A 25,012-nucleotide genomic window follows, 5' to 3' on the forward strand; every position below is an offset into this window, starting at 1 on the left:
CAAACTAAAGTTTTAGAAGGGTAAAATGACTTATCATGCAGAAACGTTCTGGTTGGTTGATGAGCATCAACTGACTAATCTCAGCCTACACTGTGGGACCATGACAACGTTTTCAGCAGTGGACTGCTTCAATTGGCTCCTGTAAGGCTGTAAAGACTGGTTCAGTGAGTAACATTTCGGTGATCTCTTTTTTACCTCTGTTTCATAGGGCTTGGAAAAATTCGAACCCAATTGAGTGCTCTTTTGGGGGTATTCCATGATTCTCATGGGTGGATAGACTACTTCATAGGATTCTAAGGTGGGAATTCTTTTCCGTGTCATGGACAAAATACAACTAACGTTGAAGAAAGTCGAAACCAAACCCAAAAAATTGAACGAAGCTGCGGAAGAAGTCATTTTACTCAGGGAAAAGTACCCGTTTTGCGCAAGTCATTTGATTTGTTAAAAAAATAAAACAAAATTGAAAACATAGATTATGCTGTTGTATTTCACTACACAAATTTGGATGATCAAACTCGGTCAAAACATCTAGAAAAATAAATCAACTTAGGCAGTAAAATAGTCAAGACCATGCACATGTGGATTCATTTTTCTCTTCATTTGGCATCGAATTTATACATGCATATATGAAATATTGTAGTATGACGTCACAATCCATGCTATCAAATTATTTCGATAATGTTCATGATTATTCGGATGGATATGTATAGCAAGGGCATATACTACATTCTACCCACATGTTACGAACGGATGCAGATTCACTGCTGATGCAGTAGCAGTAACTCACATGTGGGTCCGGGCCCACACATCAGTCTGCTACTGTATCATCACTACGGCTTATGGCAGCATCCCCAACGCCTTGCCGTACTCGACAGCATCGTCGAACATGTCGTCCAGGTTCTTGCCCTCGTACTCGAACCCTTCCCCGACCAGCTTCTCCGACGAGATCAACATCCTTGGCTCCTCGGCAACGTCGCCAAACCTGCACACCACCATACATGATGACACATACACTCTCCATCTCATAAAAAACCAACATAGTAACGGACGTGGCATATACTTGTACTAGGAATATGGATATACCTATGTTTAAATTCGTATTACTGGGATATGCCACATCCAATGCTAGTTTGATTTTTTATGAGACGCAGAGAGTAATATACTACGCTATGATAATCTGTAGAAAATTAAAACAAACTAAAAGATAATTATGAACAATTTTTTTTCATACGTATATTGTGTCATAGAAAACGTTTTGTTAGCAGTATATGTGTCGTAAACGTGTATTTTTAGCAGCTTATTAAATCAAGACATACGTTTTTGTCGTAAACGTGTATTTTTTACGACTAATGTATTCTTCATCATCAAAACATGTATTGTCGTAAACGTTTTGTCTTGTTTACGACTAAATGTTCGTACAAAAAGTTTTGTTCATATACTACGTACGCTCACGTAGCCGTGAATATCATTCGTAGATATAAAGACCGAATTAAAGAAAGCTCATTATCCAAAAAAAAATTATATTCCGTATTTTAATGTATGACGCCATTGATTTTTTTTGACAAACGTTTGACCTTTTGTCTTATTTAAAAAATTATATAATTATAATTTATTTTATTATGACTTGATTTATCATCAAATGTTCTTTAAGCATGACATAACTATTTTTATATTTACATAAAATTTTGAATAAGACGAGTGGTCAAACGTTGGTTAAAAAGTCAACGACGTCATACATTAAAATACGGAGAAAGTATTATAGTAACAAAAATATTTATGTTAGCAGTATTATTAACAAAAAATTAGTCATAAACGTGTCCTTTTGTCTTGATGATTCTATAAGTGGTAGATAAATTTATACACAGAAACAAACATTTAATTACAACCCATGCCCCAAATCAATTTAAAAACTGTCAAGTAATGTGTTCCGTTTAACTATTTTTTTTATATTTTGGGATGGAGAAAGCTAAGGCACGTACCCATCGGTTTTCACATTGTACTGCGGGAACTTCCCGGCGAGGAAGCCGGCGAGCCGCGCCACGGTGGTGTTGGCGCCGCAGCAGAGGTATCTCCCTCCCGCCGCCGCCGCCGCCTCGCCCTTCTCGGCGAGGAACACCTGCGCGCGGCAGACGTCGCGGAGGTGGACCAGCGGCGTCGTGCCGCCGGCGAGATCCTGGGTGGCCTTCAGCATCTCCGTCGTCGCCTCATGGCCTGATCAATGAACCGAATTACCTTTCACAGTCACAGGTGAGAATTGCAAAAGCCATGGACGAGACGACACGGCGGCCGGCGATCGATCGAGCGCGCGAGCGCTCACCGGCGAGCAAGCTGAGGACGAGGGAGCTGGAGTTGAACCCCCTGGTCGCCGGCGCGGCGCCGACGACGATGACGGGGAGCACGGTGACGAGGCTGATGCCGTTCTCCCGCGCCACCCTGCTTGCCTCCTTCTCCGACCGCACCTTCCCTGCCCCGTACGCCTTAGCCTGTATCTCAAACAAAGCATATATGCACGCAATTACCTCCCCATGCAGCACTTCAGCCAAGAGAGAAAGAGAGACTGATTTTTCACATAGATCATCAGTTCAATTCCACATTCCAATACGGTACAAGATTTTTCTGCAAATCAATATAATTATTTTCGGTTGAAACTACAAATTCAAAAAGTAAGTATGGTTATCCTTAGGGGGTATCCATAGGATTGAATTTCTCCGAGAATCCTTTGTTTCAAATGAGCCCTTAGTTGGTACATATCAAATCATAAATCATACTTCCATCGATCAAAACAAATAGAGGAGCGGCATAAATTTTCCGATATACTCCCTCCGTCCCTACATATTTGATGCCGTTGACTTTTTTTAAACATGTTTAACCGTTCATCTTATTTAAAAACTTTTGTGAAATATGTAAAACTATATATATACATAAAATTATATTTAACAATGAATCAAACAATATGAAAAGAATTAATAATTACTTAAATTTTTTAAATAAGATGAACGGTTAAATATGTTTTAAAAAGTCAACAGCGTAAAATATTCAGAGACGAGAAAGTATATGCATACATACCCAATTTGCAGATGGGTGGTTGGGCAGGGTAGCGAGGTAGTCGAGGTCGGACCATGACGACTCGTCCACCACCACATGCCCATCGTCGCCGCCTTGCATCGTCGTCCTGCCGTCGTGGAGCACGGCGGCGACCGACGATGTCAGGACCACGCGCTTCACCGTCGCCCTCGCTCTCACGCAGGACCCCATCACGTTCAAAGTGCCTCGGACGTTGGTTTCAGTAATGTCCTCCTGATGGAAAAAATAATAAAAAAAACTTAATTAAGAAAATGCAGCATGCAGGAAATATATATATGCAGAGTTGGTGCTGACACCTCTTTATGATCAAACAACGATGTAGCTTCTGATCTTGGCGACGATATATATAAAAACCTACCGTGGGTTTCACACTCGGAACGAGCATGGACGTCTTACCATGCGAACTAATGAATATTTATGTTATTAAACTACTCCTAGGTAAAGGGTAAAGGAAAAGAACAGTTCATGATCGATTGATAGTTTATTAGCATGAAACAAAGTCTCTTCATTTCTATTAGGTTTAGAGGTATATTACGACTATAATAAAAACAAACCCCGGTCCCAAGCAAAGAAGCATAATATGGAATCAAAATTAACTTAGACTTAGGATTGCTGGTTAGATCAGCCAAATTTCTTCGGTCAAATAACAGTAGGGCGCGCCATCGGTCAGACCTGTTCCTAAGGGTCAGTCAGACAGCTAGGTGCTCAGTCAGACCAGCCCCTGCGGGAAGGCTTTCATAGCTTTCTGAACTTAGCCCAAATTTAGCTTTCTACTAAATTTGACTATCAACCGTTAGCAACAAAATAGTGGTGTTACTGGAAGTTAAGTTAAAACTAATATCTATGTTAATTTTGTGTAATGAATCGATCAATATTCAATTACCTCAAGATTTTCTGAGTCGACGACCACCGGTGCAGCGACGAGGAAGACGAAGACGCAGCCGGTGATGGCCTCATCGAAGCTTCCTTCTTCGTTCAAGTCGACACGAAAGATCTTCAAGGGGCCAAGTGACTGCAGGTCCTTTAAATGGGAGGTCTTCTTCTCGTCATCTGAAATGTAAAACCAGAACAGCGCTTCGGCTTAAGAAGTACTAGAGCGGTGAAGAGTACTCTTAATCAGGATTGCAATTTTGTTTTTCACATTTCTATCCGGCCAAGAGACCTTCGAGCTTAAACTAGAGTTTTGTTTGAGGTGTATGGTTTTACCTCAAGGGATTAAATTTTGGTATCCATATTTTACGCACATGATGTTCCACTAGTAAATGAATATTGATTTGTTCATACAAATTGTACACAAACATGCAACTAATATCCTCAGCCTTTGTCCATTCAGTGTTTGTTGGGACGACACATTCGTGGGTGTTTATACATTCATCTTTAGCTACATGTCATGTAAAACTTATGGTCTAATTACCATATAACAATAGATTAAAAATTACTATCTATCACGAAAAGCAGAAAACAATGAAACAAGATTAATACGTAAGGCACAAAACTAGTAAACAAAAATATATATACTCTCTCTGTTTCCAGACATAAGCATGCGTAGGATTTGGATTTTTATATACAGACATATATATTTAGATTCATTAATATTTATATGAATGTGGATAATGCTAGAAAGTCTTACATTATGAAACGGAGAGAGTATTATAAAATTTATAATGGATTTAAAACAGTTTGATAAGAAATTCATATATAAAATTAAGTTTTTTACTTAATCACACGTACTCCCTCCGTCTCAGAAAAAATAACTTAGAAACGGATCGACTGACCTGATTCGTTGTTCTAGATAGTTCCATCTATTTCTAGTTTAATTTTTTTTTAAACAGAGAGAGTACTGTTTTAAGAGTCTGGAGAATGTGCCATTTAATAGAACGATCCTATTCTTAAAAATATGAAAGCCAATTTAGAAGATAATCTCTCTCGTGTTCAGTTTTAATTTGAAGGTGTTTTGCCACCACGCACGGCAGCACAGCAGACGTGCCTGCGACTTACAATGATGATAATTAACATGGTGAAAGGTTTGTAACTCAGCTGCGATGATAATTAACATGATGACATCGAGTCATTGGCACATGGTACATTAGATTATATATATAAGTCGTCATCATGTGTGGCCACATTTTAATTAATTAGCTGCGATAGTGACACAACAATCTTCAAAACAGTCTTGGGATGTCACCAGGGTTGGTTTTCATTTTTTAAGGGTTAGACCATGATTGTCTTCCTTTTAATAAATGCAACCGCTGAGATCATTGAAATTGTTTTGTGGATATTGGCATCACACGGATCATCACAGTTCTAGTTTCCATTTTATTTAGCTTACAGAGTACGTAGTATATATATGTTGGCTTATTATGTATTACTATCGTGAGAAAACAAACTAAACCAAGGATCCCTTGTGATTCCCTATATCATTTGACACTCAAACTAAAACGAACGTGGGTCATTATTAATTAATCTGTATTAATTCAGCGTATAATAGTCGGGTCTTTATAGTGGCCAAGATTGTAATTTTAGACATGGATTATTAAACGAGCTATATATTTTGGGAGGCCGTTGATATATATTGTAGAAGTACCAGACGCTATATTATAGGGTGGCCATCTGGAAGCGTGATATAAATTTTGTTACAGGTGATTACCAACTGGACAGATAGCGATTTCATCTTTTTTTTTCTCTCGAGGAAAAAAAGATGGATCTTTATTGATTAGCAAATTAACGAAGATACAGAAAATGGTTGCCAATACCATGTTTCAAATTAAATTCTTATATGTATTAAATGTACTCACTCCGTCCAAAATGAATCAACTAGGATGTGACACCCGGATTGGTTGTCCTAGGATCATAGTAAAAAAAACGGACCAGATCGACGGTTGAATCGGAAAAAACCGGAACCGGCAACCTTGGCGGCTCGGTTCAACAAAAAGACGGCCCCTGCAATCGAATAGGTAAAAGAACGGTGAATCGGGCAGTTTTTATGAGAACCGGTGAACTGGTTGTGATTTTTTAATAATCGAACCAGTTTTTAATTTGTCCTAGTAGTATGGCATTATGAATTTATTATGTTACCACACTACATTTATTTCTTTTGACGTTGTGACCATATAATAATATATATACTAGTTTATTTATGCATATTTTCACCAATTTGTGATGATTCTATATTTAAAATAATGCAAATCAAATATACTATTAATAAATAAAAACCGGCGGTTTGATCGGTGAACCGACGGCCAGCGGGTCGATCTCTGGTCCGTTTTTTTTACTTTGCCTAGGTCATATTCTATCGTAGATTAATTCTTTTTGGGACCGATGTAGTAGACTACAAGAAAAAGAAGAAAGCTAAAATCTGAAATGAAGAAACTGGCTAGGATCTTAACCCAAGAAAACTGTTTCATGAACGTTAGGACTTTCTAGATACGTATCTATGCTACTTAAAATGTTTAAAATGTTGGTAGTGATGCTGTCACTATTAAAAATTTTTTTCCTGTCGGACATTTTAAGTTTTCTTCAATGGTTGACGCTGCAGCCAGCGGCCAAAGCCAATGAAAATGCAATATTTTCGCTGGCGGATAGCGGTCGACGCTGCAGCCAGTGACCAATGGCTAGTGAAAATGCACTACACTGTAACATGAGTGATTAACCTGCAATTTTAGGTAGTCTCCAGGCAATCCACCTTATAAGCTGCTGCCGTTAATTCTCTGTTGGTTAGAGAGGTAGGACTAAATTAAGGCCTAGCTTGCTGATGCTGATCGCCGTTTGGGCCAAGGCCAAGAGCCTGCCGCTGCACTAGTACACTACTGCTTGCTTGCATGGTCGGCCGGCAAGCCCAAGGAACAAGGCAACCACAGCCCACTCGCTCTATACCCAGTAGCTTTCTTTCTTTTCTTTTCTTCCTAATTATTGTGGGGGCGCGTCACAATTTCTTACTTACTCTGTCGAAAAAGAATTAAATCCTAAAGATAAATCTGAACATGAGAATGAGAACGATATATTATGGATGAATCTGGATATGAGATTTTTTTTGACGGAGGGAGAACTACGCTTTCTGCTTCACCACCTGAAACTGAGAGTGGTTATGGAGTGGACGCGCGGCGGTGTGATTAATTGGCACCGGCGATTTGAAAGACGGACGGAGAAATCAGAGAACGAGACGAGGATTAATTCGATCGATGCTTCACTGAACTAGTGTATGCAGATATTTTCTTTGTGTGTACTACTACATTTCTAGGACCCTGATATGAGAGAAAACGATTGGACCATCAAAATGACAAATTAAGCAAAATAAAATACTTATTGAAACATCCGAACAACGTCATATGTAACATTTGGAAAGATTCATTAACTGCAATACAAAATACTTTAATGTCTCCTCAAAATTGTCGCGGTGGGAAATTATATGGGAGGTAGACTCGAAGGTGGGTGCAGCTTTTAAACGCGTCTCATTCGCTCAGACGCCTAATACCAAAAAATATTGATATTTCTAGCTTGAGTTTAGCACTGACACAAATTTCAAATTTTTATATTGTTTTTTTTGGCAGGGTGTTACGATTCGACAATGACTCACTTGACACTTAATTACGTACTCCCTCCGTCAAAAAAAAAAACAAACCCTGGTTTCTGTGCCCAACGTTTAACCGTCCGTCTTATTTTAAAAAATTATGAAAAAAAATAAAAAGACAAATCACGCATAAAATATTAATCATGTTTTATCATCTAACAACAATAAAAATACGAATTATAAAAAAATTTCATATAAGACGGACAGTCAAAGTTGGACACGGATACCCAGGGTTTGCCTTTTTTTTTGGGACGGAGGGAGTACACCAGTAAGCATACACACATGAATATTGGGAGCACTAGAGTTGTTTTTTCTTCCATATCTTAATTTATGCTAAATAACATAGAACTATATTTCTTTGGGATGGAGAAAGTATTCACTACTCTTCTCTTTGTTTAAAAAACACCTCTATATTTGATAGCTTCAACCTTTTTATCGCGCTTATTTGATCACCATTGCTATGTGGCACCAAACGTGACAACCCAATCAACATTAAAAGTTTAAAAACATATAGGACCCACCTATCATCTCTCTCATTCCTCCGCATCTCTCTCTCTCTATATATAGGACCCACCTATCCACCGCACACCCTGCTCTCTGCCCCTCCTCCCCCTAATACTCTCTTGCACGCTCGGTGGGGGCAATATGGAAGCAAAGCTCGATCGCCGAACATAGCGGGTGAGACGGTGGAGATTAAACTTGGTAAAGCAAAGCATGAGGAGAAGACAGTGCTAAGGGAGGACACAAGCTCGAGGAGAAGACGATACTCGGTGGAGGTAGCTAGAGACGACAGAGCTCGAGGAGGTGGTGGCACTAACTGTTGACAGAGGCAAAGATGACAATGAGTCCACAACCAAATCTAGGGCCGCAACTCTTGCAATACTGCTTAGCTTCCTTCTCCCCCCTGTGCAAAAAACCAGACCGGACCGGCGGTTCAACGGGGAAAAACTGGAACCAACGATGTGGCCAGTATGTTCACGCAAAAAGACCGGAGGGGAAAAAAACCGGCATGCCCAAACGGCTAACACAAAAGGATGGGCCAAATCAAGGCCCAAACCAGCAATTTGCAGCCCAACAGGCAAAAATAGCACTCAATCTAGTGCGCATGGGACTCAAACGTGGGTCTCTGGGAGATCGCAAACTTTGCTAGCCAATAGAGCAACACATATATAGTGTTTGAAAGGAATATATGGAGTAAATAACGGTTTTTCACCTGCACTTGAACCGGTTGACCTAGCGGTCCAACCGCTCGACCCGTGACCTAGACGTTCGGATGGTTCGCTGGCTGGTCCGGCTTTTTCTACTATGTTCTCCCCTCTTCCATCCTCCTTTCTCTCACCGAATCCCTTCTTTTCGATCAACACCTCCACTGTAAATCTAACGCGCAGCCGACAGCGAGCCCAAGCTCATGCCTTCGACGACGAGATTCCCCCTCTTGCATGGCCACCTAGCTAAGAGTAAGGCATTGCTACATTCGAGTAGGTAGATCTTGAAGAAGTTGAGACAGAGGTGTGCTAGGGGTGGGGAGGCCAGGTGACGCGATAATGAATACAACTCTCTAGAAACTAGGGATTGGGCTCCTTCACCACCGTCGTTGTTGCTAGCTCGCTATATGTTATTGCCACGTCCTCCTCCATTTGTGGATGCTTCGATGGATATATCGTGGCATAGGCAGCTGAGAACAGTCTAAGTTTGTTGTCATTAGGACCTCCCTTAGCTCACAAAGGAGGTAGAAGAGAAAAGGCAAGGGATGAGAGATTGAGAAGAGAGGTGGAGGAAAAAGATAATTAACAAGTTGTCACTGGTATATATATGGGTTCCAATGAACTAGTTTTAAAATATAATTTTTTTAATGGACTGCTGTATAGACATCTACTCCCTCCGTCCCAAAATATAAGGGATTTTGGGTAAATGGGATGTATCCTAATACTACGAATTTGGACATGCTCCTATCTAGATTCACAGTACTAGAATACGTCACATCCAACCAAAATCTCTTATATTTAGGGACGGAGGGAGCATTTAACCACCCTAAATTAGTCTAACAATATTGAAAATTGAATGGTGTCAAAAATACCCAATTGGCCTGGAGATCAAATCGATTTTATCCCATTTACTAACTACTAGTAGTGACGACCGAAACCAAAGTATTCATTAGATTGTTCGTAGCTGGACCATATCATCAACAAACCTAATTAATCAATTAACTATGCATGCATGTTCCTTCTTGCCCGTATATAATTCAATGAGAAATGTACGGAAAACCTTCGTCATGAAATAACGTTCACCACTGTTCTTTGTCTATATATACCGACGCTAATTAACTATATATACTGTATATATATATATGTACACACTGAACGTGTGCACGTAGATTTTGAGTAAATACGCAGTGCACACACGTACATATTATAAGCTGGGGTCGGTTATAGTTGACTTCCCTAGATATATATCTGCCAATTCATTGTTAGTTTGATTCTTGCCAATTCATGGTTAAGTAATTATTACTTGTTTGTTCTTGCCAATTCATGGTTAGTTTGTTTTCTTTAGGTAGCTCAATATTTTGTATTGTTAATTACTTTGTTAGTCACCGATAACGACAGTCTGAATTGAATAAGCATAATGATCATGAGCGATTACAAATTAAGTGCTCAATTCACTCATATTATATCTGAGGCAGAATGTGCATATATGCAGAATACTGCTCGGTCCGCTATGGAGTAGGGTTTTTTTTTTTTGTGAGCAACATTTTTTTCTAGGAAGTAAATATCTATATATAGCTACCCGACGAGCAATGAGCGATTGACAACAGAACATGCATATATATTTTCTCAAATATTGTATTTGCAGAACAAAGGGGGTTTTCCTGCACTAGGCATGACTAGAACTTGCTTAATTATTACCCGAATTTATCGAATAAAGTGTCAAATCAAGCATATGTATGAATTCAAATATATAATATGTACTCAAATCAAGCATCGTAGTATAGTACATCTCAGTTTCGCAGGAAAAAAAAAGAGAATGTGGGAGAGGTACTTTTTTAAAAAATAAAAAACCGGGTAAATATGCTTGATATAAAATAAGATAAGATGTAGTACTATTTTTAGATGAGTTATTAATTAGATGTGTATGGATACAGTGAGAGAGGCACTGTATGATCGACACTGACAGTATCAGCATTTAGCTGGCAAAAGCTCCACGAAGGAAAATGACAGCGAAAAGAAACAAGCGTACAATTTCCAAAGTCACACCCACCATACTATATACCACGAAACTGCCATATAATTAAAACGGAAAAACGACAGAAATGTAGCATCAACAAAATCTAAATAAAGAGTTCGTTGATCTACTAACTAAAGCAACCAGGATGGTATCCAAAGTTGTTAATTGAGAGCTTTATTATCACCCTAAAGAATTAAACTAATTAACTTCTGTAATTCAACTAGTGCCCTAATAATCAAATGTATCAATTCCTGAAGAAATTTTATATATGTTGTAATATTTTGGGTAAAGTACAATTACACGTTTATGATACAAGTACAATATATATACTCTTTTTTTAATCCAAATATAAGTTGTTCTAGATGCAGGGTGTGTTTAGTTCACGCCAAAATTGAAAGTTTGGTTGTAATTGAAACAATGTGACGGAAAAGTTGGAAGTTTATATATGTAGGAAAGTTTTAATGTGATGGAAAAATTGAAAGTTTGTTAAAAAAGTTTGGAACTAAACTCGGCCGAAGCTGAATTTTAAAGATGGCTGAAATGACTTTGTTGCCCTCCATTCATACTAGAATAGATGAGTCAAATATTTGTAAGAGATTCCGCATTTTCTTTAAGAGTAAATAAGAAATAAATAATGAAGAAAAGTAATATATACCAAAACAACTTAAAATTTTCAAATAAGCTAAAAAATACTAAAAATTATTTTCATTTGGGATCGAGAAGAATATTTCTCCTTTTCTTTTCGGGCAAGTGACAGAACGACGATCAAAAGGAATATTTCTTTTAACTCAGAACTCCTGGTATATTTTCGTATGCTGATATTTTCAAATCAAAGATCTAACTTGTGGTGTTTTGTACCTTTACTTCAGTGTTTCTTAATTAAGGCCTTTTATAGAAGACCTCGGTGTTATTCACAGTAACTAGTATTTTTTTTCCTTTTTGTGTAGATATGGATTTCTATGTTAAATGTTTGATCATCGGTCTTATTTAATTATTTTATGATTAGTATTTTTGTTGTTGTTAGATGATAAAATATAAATAGTACTTTATATATGACTTACTTTTAGAAAATTTTATAATTTTTTTAAATACGATGAATGGTTAAATGTTATATATAGAAACCTACAGCTGCACTTAAAATGAAATGGAGTGAGTATGATACAATATTTAACACAAGATTATCAACGTCAAAATACAGTAAGTTCGAGGGGACAACTCAACCATAATAATACTTTCTAGATCCCCAGTCCCCACACAATTGGCAAAAACAATCGGCGTGAAAATGAAACAAGATCAATGCCCTGAATGCAGCCATTCATTCCATACTCTCTCCCTCCAGTCACAAAAAAATAACCAAAACATATTGTTGATTCTTTTCGACATGTTTTAAGCAAAAACTTAGCACTCTAAAAAAATTAACAAAACAAGTATAACTTCCTACCTGTGCACCAACTAAAAATACACAAAGCCATATATATATTTGAAGAAAAAACTTTCTTTGTCAAAAAAAATACTATTCATTAATAGCACTGAATAGTATTTGTAGAAGGAATCATTTTAGGACCCATGTCAATATCGTAAAAAAGGTGTTTTAACAAAAAAATGAGTGTTTTATATCTTTTATCAATACCCCTTCCGTCTCATTTTTAAACGCAACCATGAGTTCCATGTCCAACTTTTATCGTCCGTCTTATTTAAATTTATTTTTTTTTGAAAAAAGTTAAAAAAAAAGTCACGCATAAAGTATTATTCATGTTTTATCAACTAAAAACAACAAAAATACTAATGATAAAAGAATTTGAAAAGAAATAGACAATCAAAAATTGAACAAGGAATTAAAACTCGTGGTTACGCTCAAAATGGGACGGATAAAGTAGAAATTAGTATCAACATTGTTTTTAAAACCATGTCAATATCGTAAAAGAGGAAATTTTTATACAAGAGGTAGGCATCACAAAGGTATTAATGCAGCTGCATATCAAAGAAAATACCGGATTTTTTTTCCGACTTGAAGGAAGAGCCGCACGGCCATTGTTCAAAGGTCAGAACTCAGCTATACTACTGTACTCCCTCGCCCATAATAAGCGTGAGTTGTGGACCATCCATCTTATTTAATTTTTTTTATTATTACTATTTTTATTATTATTAGATAATAAAATATAAATAATACTTTATATGTGAATTAATTTTAAAAAATATATAAATTTTTTAAATAAGATAAGTGGTCAAGCGTTGGACACAGCCATACACTTAAAATAAGGGGAGTACTGTACAAGTACTACAGTAGGGGTACATGAGAAGCTGCAGCAAATCTGACAATTGACAAAGGAGTGTGACAGTGCGTAGTACTCCAGTAGTCCAGTTTCCTGTTGGCTAGCTGAGTAATACCTGGTGATGACTGATGAGAGATCACAAAGAGAAGAGAGAGCAGCCTATTACCCCATGAACAAATGGCTGTCCATGCAAGAGAACATCCAATGCAAGGCACTGGCAGTGTAGTGTGTGTGTGATCTTTGCAAGCTTTTACAGCCATGCCTTGATTTGATGTGTAAAGAGCAGCATGGAAATGGACATGTATAGTGGTCAAATGCAACCCTTTTTCTCTTTCTTCCTCAGGGCAAACCTGCTAGCCTAGAGCTCTGGTCATGTAGAAGCATGCAGAACTCCTACCAGTCACACACAGAGACCTGCCATTGCCACACCAGCAAGTCTAGTTTTCCTCAATCAGAGAGGAGAGGCACATTGTTGCCACTGCAATGCATTACTCCTGCTAGCTGCTGCAAAGCAAAGCTAGGAGTAAGCAAGTACTCCCTCCGTCTAAAAAAAGACAAATCTGGTTTCCGTATCCAACGTTAGACTCTCCGTCTTACATGAATTTTTTTTATAATTAGTATTTTTCATTGTTGTTAGATGATAAAACATGATTAATACTTTATGCGTGACTTGTCTTTTTAATTTTTTTCATTTTTTTTCAAATAAGACGGATGTTCAAACGTTGGACACGGAAACCTAGGGTTTATCTTTTTTTGAGGGAGTAGTAATAGAAGGCTAGGAGTAAGCAGGTACTAATAGAAGGCTACCAGGCCATTCCCAACCCAATAACTAGAATAATATCCATATTATTAAATAAACTGTCACCTAGAATGAAAAATGATGTGGCAAATGAATAAATGAGGAAAGAGAAGGAAACCATGTGTTTGCATGAGACATAATTTCTACACATCTAAGATATCATGTGAGATAAGTAGCATTAAATTTAAGTATAGAATAGTAGTGTTTGTATTGAAAAAGAACATCTAGAACTAGTTTCATCTAGAACTAGTTTCTTGATGACATGAAGTTTATGAGAACTATATCTAGTTTCTTGGGTTGGGAATGGCCTAAGATGGCTGAATGCTGAGTTGGATAAGAGAGGAGAGAGAGGGGAAGCGGGTGGTAAGCTAGCTTACAACCGGCTAAGACACAGGAATCAAGAAAATCTGTGAAAGAGACGTAGACCATATATTAATAGTTAAGAGCTAACCACTACTCCCTCCATCCTATCCCTCCTAGTACAATGATGAATCTAGACAAACCTCCATCTAAATTCATTATCTACGAGGGATCACATCCCCTCCTAGATTGCTTTTTTTTTGGACGAAAGGAGTACCATTAAAGGCATGCAAGACCATGCATATGAAAGAGGAGCAAGAGAGGGTATCTAAGCATAACACTGGACAGAAACACTGAGAAACACGTAACTGCATTTGAAAAACTCCCACATCAGTAAGAAATTAAAGCAGCTAAGCTTGGTTGTAAGATCAAACAAAAAATCCAAAGAACAGCAGCACTAACTGCCTTCAAATATGATATGATCCCATATGGGCATTCCGAGTACCAGTGTAGTTTGGTGTAACTGTGAGATCTAGCTAAGGGTGAAGTTTAATTCGTAGTACTACTAGTTACTGTGAGAAAGATTGAATTTTTCAGTGGTTTCTGTGGGAAAAAAAATTGAATTTTTCAGGAGGCAATCTGTGTGATTGCAGATGATGAGAGGAGAGAGGCAGAGGTGGCCAAGCAAGCCTAGCTACTTATGGTATGAGCAGTACAGGTACCATAAAAAGCAAAGCAAAAGCGCCCCTGAAAGGGCGGAAGCAGGCACACAGCCACAGCTAGCTAGCATCACTCTCTTAACGCTGCTGCTCCTAGCTTAGCTCGAGCTGTACTACTACTACTACTAGTAGCAGTAGCAGCAATTGCTATAGGTAGCCATCCGTGACTCTCCCCAAGAAGAAACAGTACGTCGATTCCCCAAGAAGGACGAGACAGCCACAGTGCTGACATGACTCGACTCTCTCTCTCTCCTCTCGATCGAAATCGAAATCGATCGATCGATCACACTGTGTACTGTACTGCCTGACTGACTGACTCTCTCTGCTTGCAAGAACATGAAAAGAGGAAGAAGACGACGAGGACGACGACCAAGCAGGCCCGGGAGAACAGATCGCACTGTTGGAGACACTGTTCGCAGGGTACCTCTACTTGTTCGATCTTGTTGCAGCAGCAGAGAGAGAGAAGATGAGATTTTTTGAAGACTGTAATGGCTAGATCAGCAGAGCAAAGAACAGCAATTAATTTTGATCAGGAGTAGTACTACTCAAGTACGACCAGCTAAAATCAAAACGATCGAGTTCTTGATTTGAGAAGCTAGCTAGCTATCATATCATCATCACAAACAGCAGTAGTTGATTACACATGAAGTAGGGAGGAGAAGGCCGAAGAGATGAGGAGAGGAGAAAATTACCAGCAAATAGTAGTAGACGAGACGACGTGCGAGAGCGACCCAGTTGGGAAGAAACGATCAGGAAATAATCAACCTAATTAATTAGATGCAGTAGCAGCAGCAGCAGCAGTAGCAAGCATGGAGATTAATCCGTAGTTTTGCTAGTAGCAAGAGCAGCCTAGCTAGGGATCATAGTGGAGTGGAGTGGAGTGGAGTAACTAGTGCATGCGTAGGAGGCTAGCAGCTCGTTTTCCGGCGATCTTGGAGCAAGCTCGGCTCGGCTCAGGCGGCGGCGCCGGGAGGAGGCGGCGGCATGTGGTGGTGGTGGTGGAGGGCGCCGTTGGCGGCGTCGTCGTGCGCGGCGGCGGCGGAGGAGGGGTGGGGTGGCTTCTTGCGCTTCTTCTTCTCGTAGCTGACGCCGCGTGCGCGCGCCTGGTGCTCGCGGACCTCGCGGAGGTAGAGGCGGACGGCGCGGGCGCCGAAGGGGTTGTTCTCGGGGCGGCCGCCGTTCTCCTCGTAGGCGGCGCGGAGGCGGCCGACGAGGGCGTCGAGGCTGCCCCACGCCTGGCGAAGCGGGCACGGGCACGGCGCCGGCGGCGCCGGGTGGCCGAAGAAGGGGCACGCCGGCGCGTGCACCTTGGTCTTGCCGAACTGGTCCAGGTAGCGGAGGAACTCCAGGACGTGCGCGCCGCTGCACCGCGCCAGCGACAGCGGCGGCCGGTGGTTGCGGAGGTACTGCCCGAACGTGTTCCAGTCCCGCCGCTTCTGCGACTCGTACCTGCTCGGCGACGCCCCCGCCGCCGACGCCGACGTCGCCCCCGTCGCCATTCCCCCTCCTCCTCCGCCGCTGTCCGAGTGCGGGCTGTCCGGCGCCGCCGCGTGCGCCACGAACTCCATCGTCGATCTGCACAACACCACAAACACCACCACCACCACCACACCATAGCTGAGGAAGACGAACAGATATAGATCTATCTATCTGGGAATCAGTGCGCGCGCGCGCGTTCTTGAGAAGCCGTGGCGACGCCGACGCGCGCCCGCGCGCGCAGTGGTCCAAGAGAGAGAGAGAGTGGACGCGCGCCCGCGCGCGCGCGACGTGGGCGAGCGCGTGCGCGGCGTGGCGACGCCGCACCGCACCGCAGCCACTATAAATAGTTCTCTAGCTCCCAGATGCATCTGCACCAACAAATCGATCGAAACCGAAACCGAAAACGAAACTCACCTTAGCTAGCTCTCCGGCGAATTCACCGCCCCCCCAGCTCAGGTCTACTATCTTTCTTCGTCTTCTCCAGCGACGACGACGACGACGACGACGACCATATGCGCGCCGTGTCGCGGCGGCGGCGGCGGCGGCGGCGGCGAGCTGCAAAAGCGGAGAAGGAAGCTAGTTGCTGGGGGAGAAGGAGAAGAGGTATTAATTGGAGCAAGCAAGCGAGCGAGCGAGTGGAGGGGTGGAGGTGGAAGGTGATGTGACGTGAGCAAAAGCTGGGCGAGAAGGAGCCGATAGCGAGAGCGAGAGCGAGGAGAAGGGTAAATATCTCGGTACGACGAGGGTTTTAAAAAAAATTACACGGCGGTGGTGGGCGGGCGGCGCCGGGGATCGATTGAGATTTCATGCGAGTTTTGCTCCGTTTTTGATGGATTTCATGCGAGTTTGCTCCCTTTTTTGATGGGATTCGATCGGTTCGGCGACGGAGCCGGAGGTGGTGGGGTGGGGAGTTTTGGGGTACGAGTGTTTTTCAAACTCGCTGAATTTCGTCGAATTCGGATCTAGTGCATACATGTTAATTAAGGTGTTGTTCAGATTGGTATCATTTCAAAACATACTATTTTTTAAGCAAGATTGTCAAAGATATATACATTTAGTTATTTACCAAACTTTTATAAATACATAAGGAATCTTACCAAAACTTCGCAATATTAATGTCAACTTATCAAAATTTAGATATTACTAATATTTGGTAATAAGGTTTATTATTTCGGCTATAATCTAAACACTACTTAGTAACAGTGATATGGATAAGATTATGGCGTACTGTAGCAGAATACTGTAGAAGAAAATCAGTCATTAGATCACAAAAACGCATGGCTGTGGTTGTGCAGAAGTTGTTGTATATTGTGAACATAATAGCAGCGACGAAGTTCGTTCTCAATAGCATCTGGCCGACTGGATCTCAATTCGGTTTTGGGGTGGTTGTTTGGTATCTTACTGTAGCATGATGTTTCGTATATGGTGTTTGGAAAATGATACACGTACACAATTTTGTTATCCATCGACATCTTCAAAAACTGATGTGCCACACTGTGCATTGAATTTTGATTTTGTTTTCATAACTGTCCACTAGTTATGTCCAACAGTTGAGATCTTTGTTACTAAGCTCACGGTTTAGTAAAGATTTTTCTAATACTATAAAAGCGGAGTAGTTCTCTCTTTCCACCCCTCTCTCACCAGTGCACGCGGCTTGGCTAATCACCAGATCTAATGTTTGTCGATTACTCTTCTAGCCCATATATGATACACCCTAGTTATATGGGCATGTCATGTTACAACATATGTGCATGCTTCTACTTAACCTTTGATGGCATTTTCAACCATATCATTTTCAGCAAAGTTGCCAAAAAAAATGTCTACGTTTAATTTGTTGCCAAATTTGGTAAATGCATAAGAAATTCTGCTAATTTTTTGGTAATATTACCAAATTTGGTAAGGTTTATTTTGACTACAATCTGAATAGGCCATAAGTAATCCAGTTATCACACGGTTACCAGCTATTTCTTTGCCAATATTGTAAGTAGCAATTTTGAGGTATCCATGATATATAATAACACAAATGTTCGTTCAATAGTTTTGAAACAACCGGTTTACAAAGTCGGCTATCAAATTTAAACCTTAGGCAAGAATATTTTGCTTTCATCGGAATGAGTTGTGCTCCCTAGCTTGTTTGTAAAACACTAGAGAGCCTACTACTACTACTACCTGTTGGTGATAATAAGCACTGTAGTTGATGTGCTCCCTCTTGCTTGGGTCACGTTAGATTTCCATATGTTTCCGGTTTCTTTTTTGGCTAGGAATTGATTTTGGGGAAAAAAATCCTGAAAGCTACTTGTTATATTTGTAGGTTTTATAGATACATGAAAGAAAATGTTTTGGCTTATCTAGAAATTGGAAATACTACTGTCGGGGCTCCTTTTTAAATGTAGAAATTTCGCAAGAAATTGTCCATTTTCAACTTCTGTGCTAAAAGAACTCTTGGTAGTAGTCATGAGTGTAACCTATAATTATCCCCTTCATATGTTTTTAACTGAAAAATCATCATATAGATCAAATTTTATGTATTTCAAACAGGTTTGTTCACAGGTCAAACTTTTCACTGGCACCATGAACTAAGCGGAGGTAGAAGCACACAATTATTGTGAAAACTACTGTCAATTATTAACATGTCGCTGTCCTACTATATATGTCAAGTAACAACTGTTTGTTCCCTACCTTAAATATTTCTACATATAGTATACTCCTTCTAAATTAATACTCCAACATAAACATACCCAAAAGTAGTGCCTAATTGTGGCGCAGATATGTGCATGCATACGATGGTCTTGTTTTATCCATCTGATGATTGGTCACCTAGATTTCTCTCCCGTGAACATGTACACACTGTGGCTGTGTGCGTGCCGGTAGTTTTGGGGTCACATTTAGTTCTTTGGGTTCCTTGGGAGTAAAGTTTTTTAAGTATACGAACACACATTTAAAGTATTAAACGTAGACTAATAATAAAATAAATTACAGATTTCACCTGTAAACTGCGAGATGAATTTATTAAGTCTAATTAATCTGTTATTAGCAAATATTTATTGTAATATCATATTGTCAAATTATGATGTAATTAGGCTCAAAAGATTAGTCTGGCGATTTAAATGCAAACTGTGCAATTGGTTTTTTTTCATTCATATTTAATACACCATGCATATCTCCAAACATTTGATGTGACAGAAAAGTTGAAAGCTTGAAGAAAAAAATTTTGAATCAAAAACACGGCCAGTTGATTTTGGACGACAAACACACAAGCGCTAGCTTTCATCTATCGATCGTCAGGGGGCGCAGCAAAACCCCACAGCCAGAGTGTTTCTTCGCTTGTGCACTCCGGGAGTTGGGTTCAGTGTGAGCGACACTGTTGCTGCTTTGACTGCAGGACGACGAGAGCTAAGCTAGCTAGGGCCGGGGAGCACGGGTGAGATGAATGAAATGAAGAGGAGGAGAGCGAGCTTGGATTGGGCGGGCCAATGGCGCTCGGGGCAAGTTGCGCTTACGGCGGCCAGGCGTACAGGAGATTTGCTGTGCTGCTACAGGGCACTTCTGCGGGGATTGTTCTCCATCGGTAGCTGGCAACGTACACTGCCCAATTAACAATAGCCAACTGCCCAATTAAAATACTTTGGTAATAAAGTAAGTGAAAATAATAATAATTCTAAATTTTTTTAATAAAACGAGTGATCAAACAGTGCAACCAAAATGTTAAAATCCCTTATATTATGGGACGGAGGGAGTAGTATCTTAATTCACTAAGATAATACACATTCCGTTACACAATTTAAACTGCATTCATGGGTTTTTTATCCAATATTATTGTTCGTCTTATTTAAATATTTTTTTATGATTAGTATTATTATTTTTATTAGATGATAAAACATAAGATAAATAATGCTTGACTTAAATAAGATGCACAGTTAAATATTAGAAAAAAACCAACAAATACACGTAAAATAAAATGGATGGAGTACTACATAAGGTATATGAGGCTAGCTCCATTTTGAAACACGGGAAAACCACATAAAGTTTGAAGGATTTAAATACTACTACTCTCCTATAAGACAATTTTCACTGAGACCCTTTGGATAAAGGATTACAGTAGGTACCTATAATTTCTTTGAAATTTCTATGGATAGATATTTCATTGCAATTTTAGAGGATTTGTAGCATAAACTCCAAACCTCCTTCAAAATTTTCCTTTCTTCCTAGCTACCTCTCAAATTCTTCAAATGACGTGTTTTGCCCGTGTTCAATTCAAATGGTTCTTATGCTGTTTTCCTATGATCTTTGTTGCTTAAAGATTCAAGGTGTGAAGACAGTCTCTAAGGTCTCCTTGGGGAGCAATAATTTTGTAAAGGAATTTAACGAATTGAAATCCTATGAGAAAATGTCCTTTGAGCCCTGTGGATTTTATGAATGGATTTCGAAATTTGGATTGAACGCACACATGCATACCATATCTGTATGAGCATCTCAGAAAGACTTGTCCAGTAAGTCTTGACATTGATGAAGTCATCATGGATATCTGCCACTAAAAAAAATAATTAGCCATAAATACGGGTACCCGTGTTAAGTCTAGAACTTGAATCTATGTGGACTTATTTCACTATAAAGAGCCTAACCAATTAAATTAAGTTACATTCACTTTGCTTAAGGACATATAATTACACATACTGCCCTCTTCCCATCAAATATTTTAAAAACTTCTATTTTTATAAAGTAGTAGGTCATACTTTTATCTTTAAGGACTTACTTCTTCCATTTCATATTATAAGACTTTCTAATATTGCCCACATTCATATATATGTTAATGAATCTAGACATATATACGTGTATAGATTCATTAGCATCCATATGAATATGGATAATGCTAGAAAGTCTTATAATATGAAACAGAGGGAGTATATGGTAACCAACGAAACATCTCCTTAAATTATTTTAGAAAGCAAGTTTTAGTAAAATTGGTTTGTCTTGAAACTTATAAGCTCAAACCAACAAGTTATAGTATCCGTAACAATGCCTTCGGTAGTGTACGGTGATAGCACCTTTAAAAAATCTTAGTGCTAGTATTATTATTCTTTTCCAATTTTGGATTTTTGGTTTCCGTTTGCACGCTCCATAAGTTCCTAAATAGTGTGTTTCCTAAAATACTTATTTTAAAGCAACTTTTTAATTTTGTAGTAATTTATTTATTTGTTTGTGTCCTTAAACATATACTACTCCGTCTAAAAAAATCCAATGATTGGATTTTTTTTTTCTTTACCAAGGGGGTAGCTATCAAAAATCAGATAATTCATCTGTCCATTAATTTCAGCTATCTCATAGGGTTATTATATATACTTCTTCTATCCATAAATTAAATATAAGCATTTAAAGTGTTTTAAAATTATCTATAAATATACAACCTGCTATACGTACGACTCACGTCCTACTGTCTCACGTCTACCAATCACTGAGCTTGTTATCGTGTGGGCCAGACAAGCAACACCTACTTCCTCCGTCCCTAAAACCAACCTAGTACTAAATGTGACCCTAGGACTATGAATCTAGATACACATATATCCAGATTTATCATATTAGAATATGTCATATCTGATTCTAGATTCGTTTTTTCTGGATAGAGGGAGTATGCATTTAGTACATGCATACGGAATACTAGGTTGTAAGTTGTACATAAAGATTGGACGCATAGGAGTATATCATTTCTCATTCTTATTTTTTTCATTTTAACCCGATCACTCTTCCACCCCAACCATTCTCACTAAAGTTTTTCACCTCATCCTTAATCTCTTTAAAATAAACCCGAAACTAGAAATACTCATATATATATATATATATATATATATATATATATATCGGGTGGAGGGAGGAGAAATAGTATTATCTTATTTATAAATATATACTAGTTTTTTAATGTCCTGTCAGTTAGGGCCTGTTTGGCACAGCTCCACCCCTTCTAGAGCTGGAGCTCAGCCAAACAGTTTCAGTACCACCAAAACTGAGAGTGGAGTTGGGTGGAGCTATCTCACATCTCACAAAATGTCCTAGAGTTGTGGAGCTGGGTTTAGGCAGCTCCACAACTCCACTCCAGACTCAATTCCTGGAGCAATATTTAGGAGTTAGAGCTGTACCAAACAGACCATTAGACAATCGGTCTTGCTCTATATGATTCAGCTAGTGAAGTCTTTTATAATTTGTTTTCTCTCAGGAATACTTCGTCTTTGTTAATTAGCGCAGTTAGTGAATTACACATCACTCATTTTGCAAAAGTAAGAAAAAAGAATTACACAGCATATATCACTCGCAATTTTCTCCATCTTAGTCAGTCATTAATATTTTGACAGAATTATTGGTCGATGATATGACGCAAGTTGGTACTATACTCCGGCCGGCTGCTAGGGTTTTCCGGTTACTGGCCAACTCCAAGCCGCCATGGCGGCCCCCGCCATGAGAGATCGACAGTGACAGCTAGCTAGCTGGAGCTAGCACGCCGGCAACGGTGGCCCCCGCCGGCGACAGATGCATCCGCCGTTCCAGGACGCCGTACGTCTCGATCGATCGATCTCACTCCGGCGGCCGGTGACGAAGACGAAGGGCCGGTTCAAGTTGAACCAAACTGATTACTACTATTACACTGAAAACTGACGCACACGTGATATGGATCCGGCCACGAAGAAATTAATCGCGTTACAAACGGACAAATTTTCCTACATTGATAATTAAGTACTAGTACGTACAGGGTTGTTTATTTAGTTGCGCTGTTAGTTTAATTTGCTGCTTAATTATTAATTAATCGTCACACGTGGCTGTTCCTCTTGTCTCTTGTGACGACTGATCTACTACTAGCAACGTAGCTAGCGAAGCCATTCCCAATTCAAAATACTAGAACATAGACGGTGTTTCCTGAAATTGGAGAGAAGTTTAGAAAAAGTTAATAGTTTAGAAAAAAAGTTAGGAGTTTATGTGAGTAGAAAAGTTTTGGATGTGATGTGATGTGATGGAAAGTTGGAAGTTTGGGGGAAGTTTGGTGTGAACTAACATACCATAGTTTTCATAAACTTTACATCATAAAAAAAAACTATCACTAGATACTACTCTTTCAATGCAAACACCACTTTTTTATATTTAAATTTAATAATACTACTTATCTCACATGATATGTAGAAACTATGTCTCATACAAGACCTAGTTTTCTTCTCTTTTCTCATTTATTCATTTGTCACATCATCTTTCATCGGTAGCAGCTTATTTAATGCTATGGTCACTATTCTAGTCATTGGGTTGGGAATGAGGGTGTGTTCAGTTCACGTCAAAATTGGAGGTTTGATTGAAATTGAAGTAATGTGATGGAAAAGTTAGAAGTTTGTGTGTGTAAGCTGAGTTTCCAAACTTTATCTTCCAACTTTTAACTTTTTCAACTTTTCCATCACATCGTTCTAATTTCAACAAACTTCTAATTTTAACGTAAAACTAAATATACCTAAAGTTTTGATGTGATAGAAAAGTTAAAAATTCAATGAAAAAGTTGGAACTAAACCAGGCCTGACCTGATATGACTTGATTTGCAGGCGCTCCTGACCTGATGCAACGTACCTGCTCCAATTAAATGCAAACAGTGTTCGTACTTCGTACTACTACGATCCCATCAGCTGGTAGGAGTACCGGCCCGTTGTTTGCAATACTCCCCTCCGAACAAAATAACTTATACTATTTTTTTCCTCAAAATATAGCAACTTGAAATTAAATAGGACAAATCCTAATCAAATAAATATGGCTAAGAGAGTGTGTAGATTCGTTAAACTATCGGCCGTCATCTTTCCGCTTATGCTTATTAAGTCAAAATTTAAACTTTCGACTTTAAAATTAGAGTTGATGTAGGGGAGTTTTCATCGAAATTTATTTTTCAGCATTTACTTTTATGTCGCTAAAAATACATATATAAAATTTTTATTCACAAATTAATTTTTTGTTTGCAAATATATCGTTTCGCTTATTTGCTGAATAAGCGAAACGATGGAGCCATATGATATATCCCATCCAATACTAGATTGTTATATTTTGGGACGAAGGTAATAACTTTTTTTACAGAGAGAGTATGTTATTGTGTATTTCCCTCGTTTCATAAAAACAAACCTACATAATGTAACACATCCTTTACATCATAGTGCTATGAATTTAGATAATAATTTATTCACATTTATAATATTATGATGTGCGACATCTTATATCATTTATTTTTTATGGGACGAAGGGAGTGTGCTAAATTAAATACAACATGTCTCAAAACATATCTATATAGCGTTTGATTTATGCACGGAGTATATAAAGTGAAGTGGTGGATGGTTGAAATTTGTTGAGATGAGAAGTTTTTTTTTTGTCGACCAGACGGTGTGATAATTCATTGTATAGAGTAGGAAAAAAATTACAGAGCAGACAAGAAAGAAAGAAAGAAATGATAAAGATAGCTGCTACTTCTATAGTTCTATGTACTCCCCCCGTCCCATAAAAAAACCAACCTAGTACCGAATGTGCACAATCTAGTCCTACGAATCTGGACATACATCTGTCT

At 39.1% G+C, this 25,012-nt stretch overlaps 2 protein-coding genes across 2 annotated transcripts; both read right to left on the reverse strand.

Annotated features, from left to right (window-relative positions):
• Positions 1-579: 579 nt before the first annotated feature.
• Positions 580-4,627, reverse strand: LOC107276115 (anthocyanidin reductase ((2S)-flavan-3-ol-forming)). Its single transcript, XM_066304566.1, has 6 exons — positions 4,603-4,627; positions 3,968-4,134; positions 3,067-3,297; positions 2,238-2,477; positions 1,980-2,203; positions 580-982 (listed from the first exon to the last, which is right to left on the reverse strand). The coding sequence occupies exons 1-6, from the start codon at positions 4,625-4,627 to the stop codon at positions 838-840; spliced, it is 1,032 nt and encodes a 343-aa protein (XP_066160663.1). The 3' UTR covers positions 580-837.
• Positions 4,628-15,715: 11,088 nt separating this feature from the next.
• On the reverse strand, positions 15,716-17,143 carry LOC9266624 (protein G1-like5). Its single transcript, NM_001424504.1, has 2 exons — positions 16,858-17,143; positions 15,716-16,539 (listed from the first exon to the last, which is right to left on the reverse strand). The coding sequence occupies exon 2, from the start codon at positions 16,530-16,532 to the stop codon at positions 15,918-15,920; it is 615 nt and encodes a 204-aa protein (NP_001411433.1). The 5' UTR covers positions 16,533-16,539; positions 16,858-17,143; the 3' UTR covers positions 15,716-15,917.
• Positions 17,144-25,012: the final 7,869 nt, after the last annotated feature.

Source organism: Oryza sativa, chromosome 10 (genome assembly GCF_034140825.1).
Source record: "Oryza sativa Japonica Group chromosome 10, ASM3414082v1".
In the NCBI taxonomy this organism is placed as follows: Eukaryota; Viridiplantae; Streptophyta; class Magnoliopsida; order Poales; family Poaceae; genus Oryza; species Oryza sativa.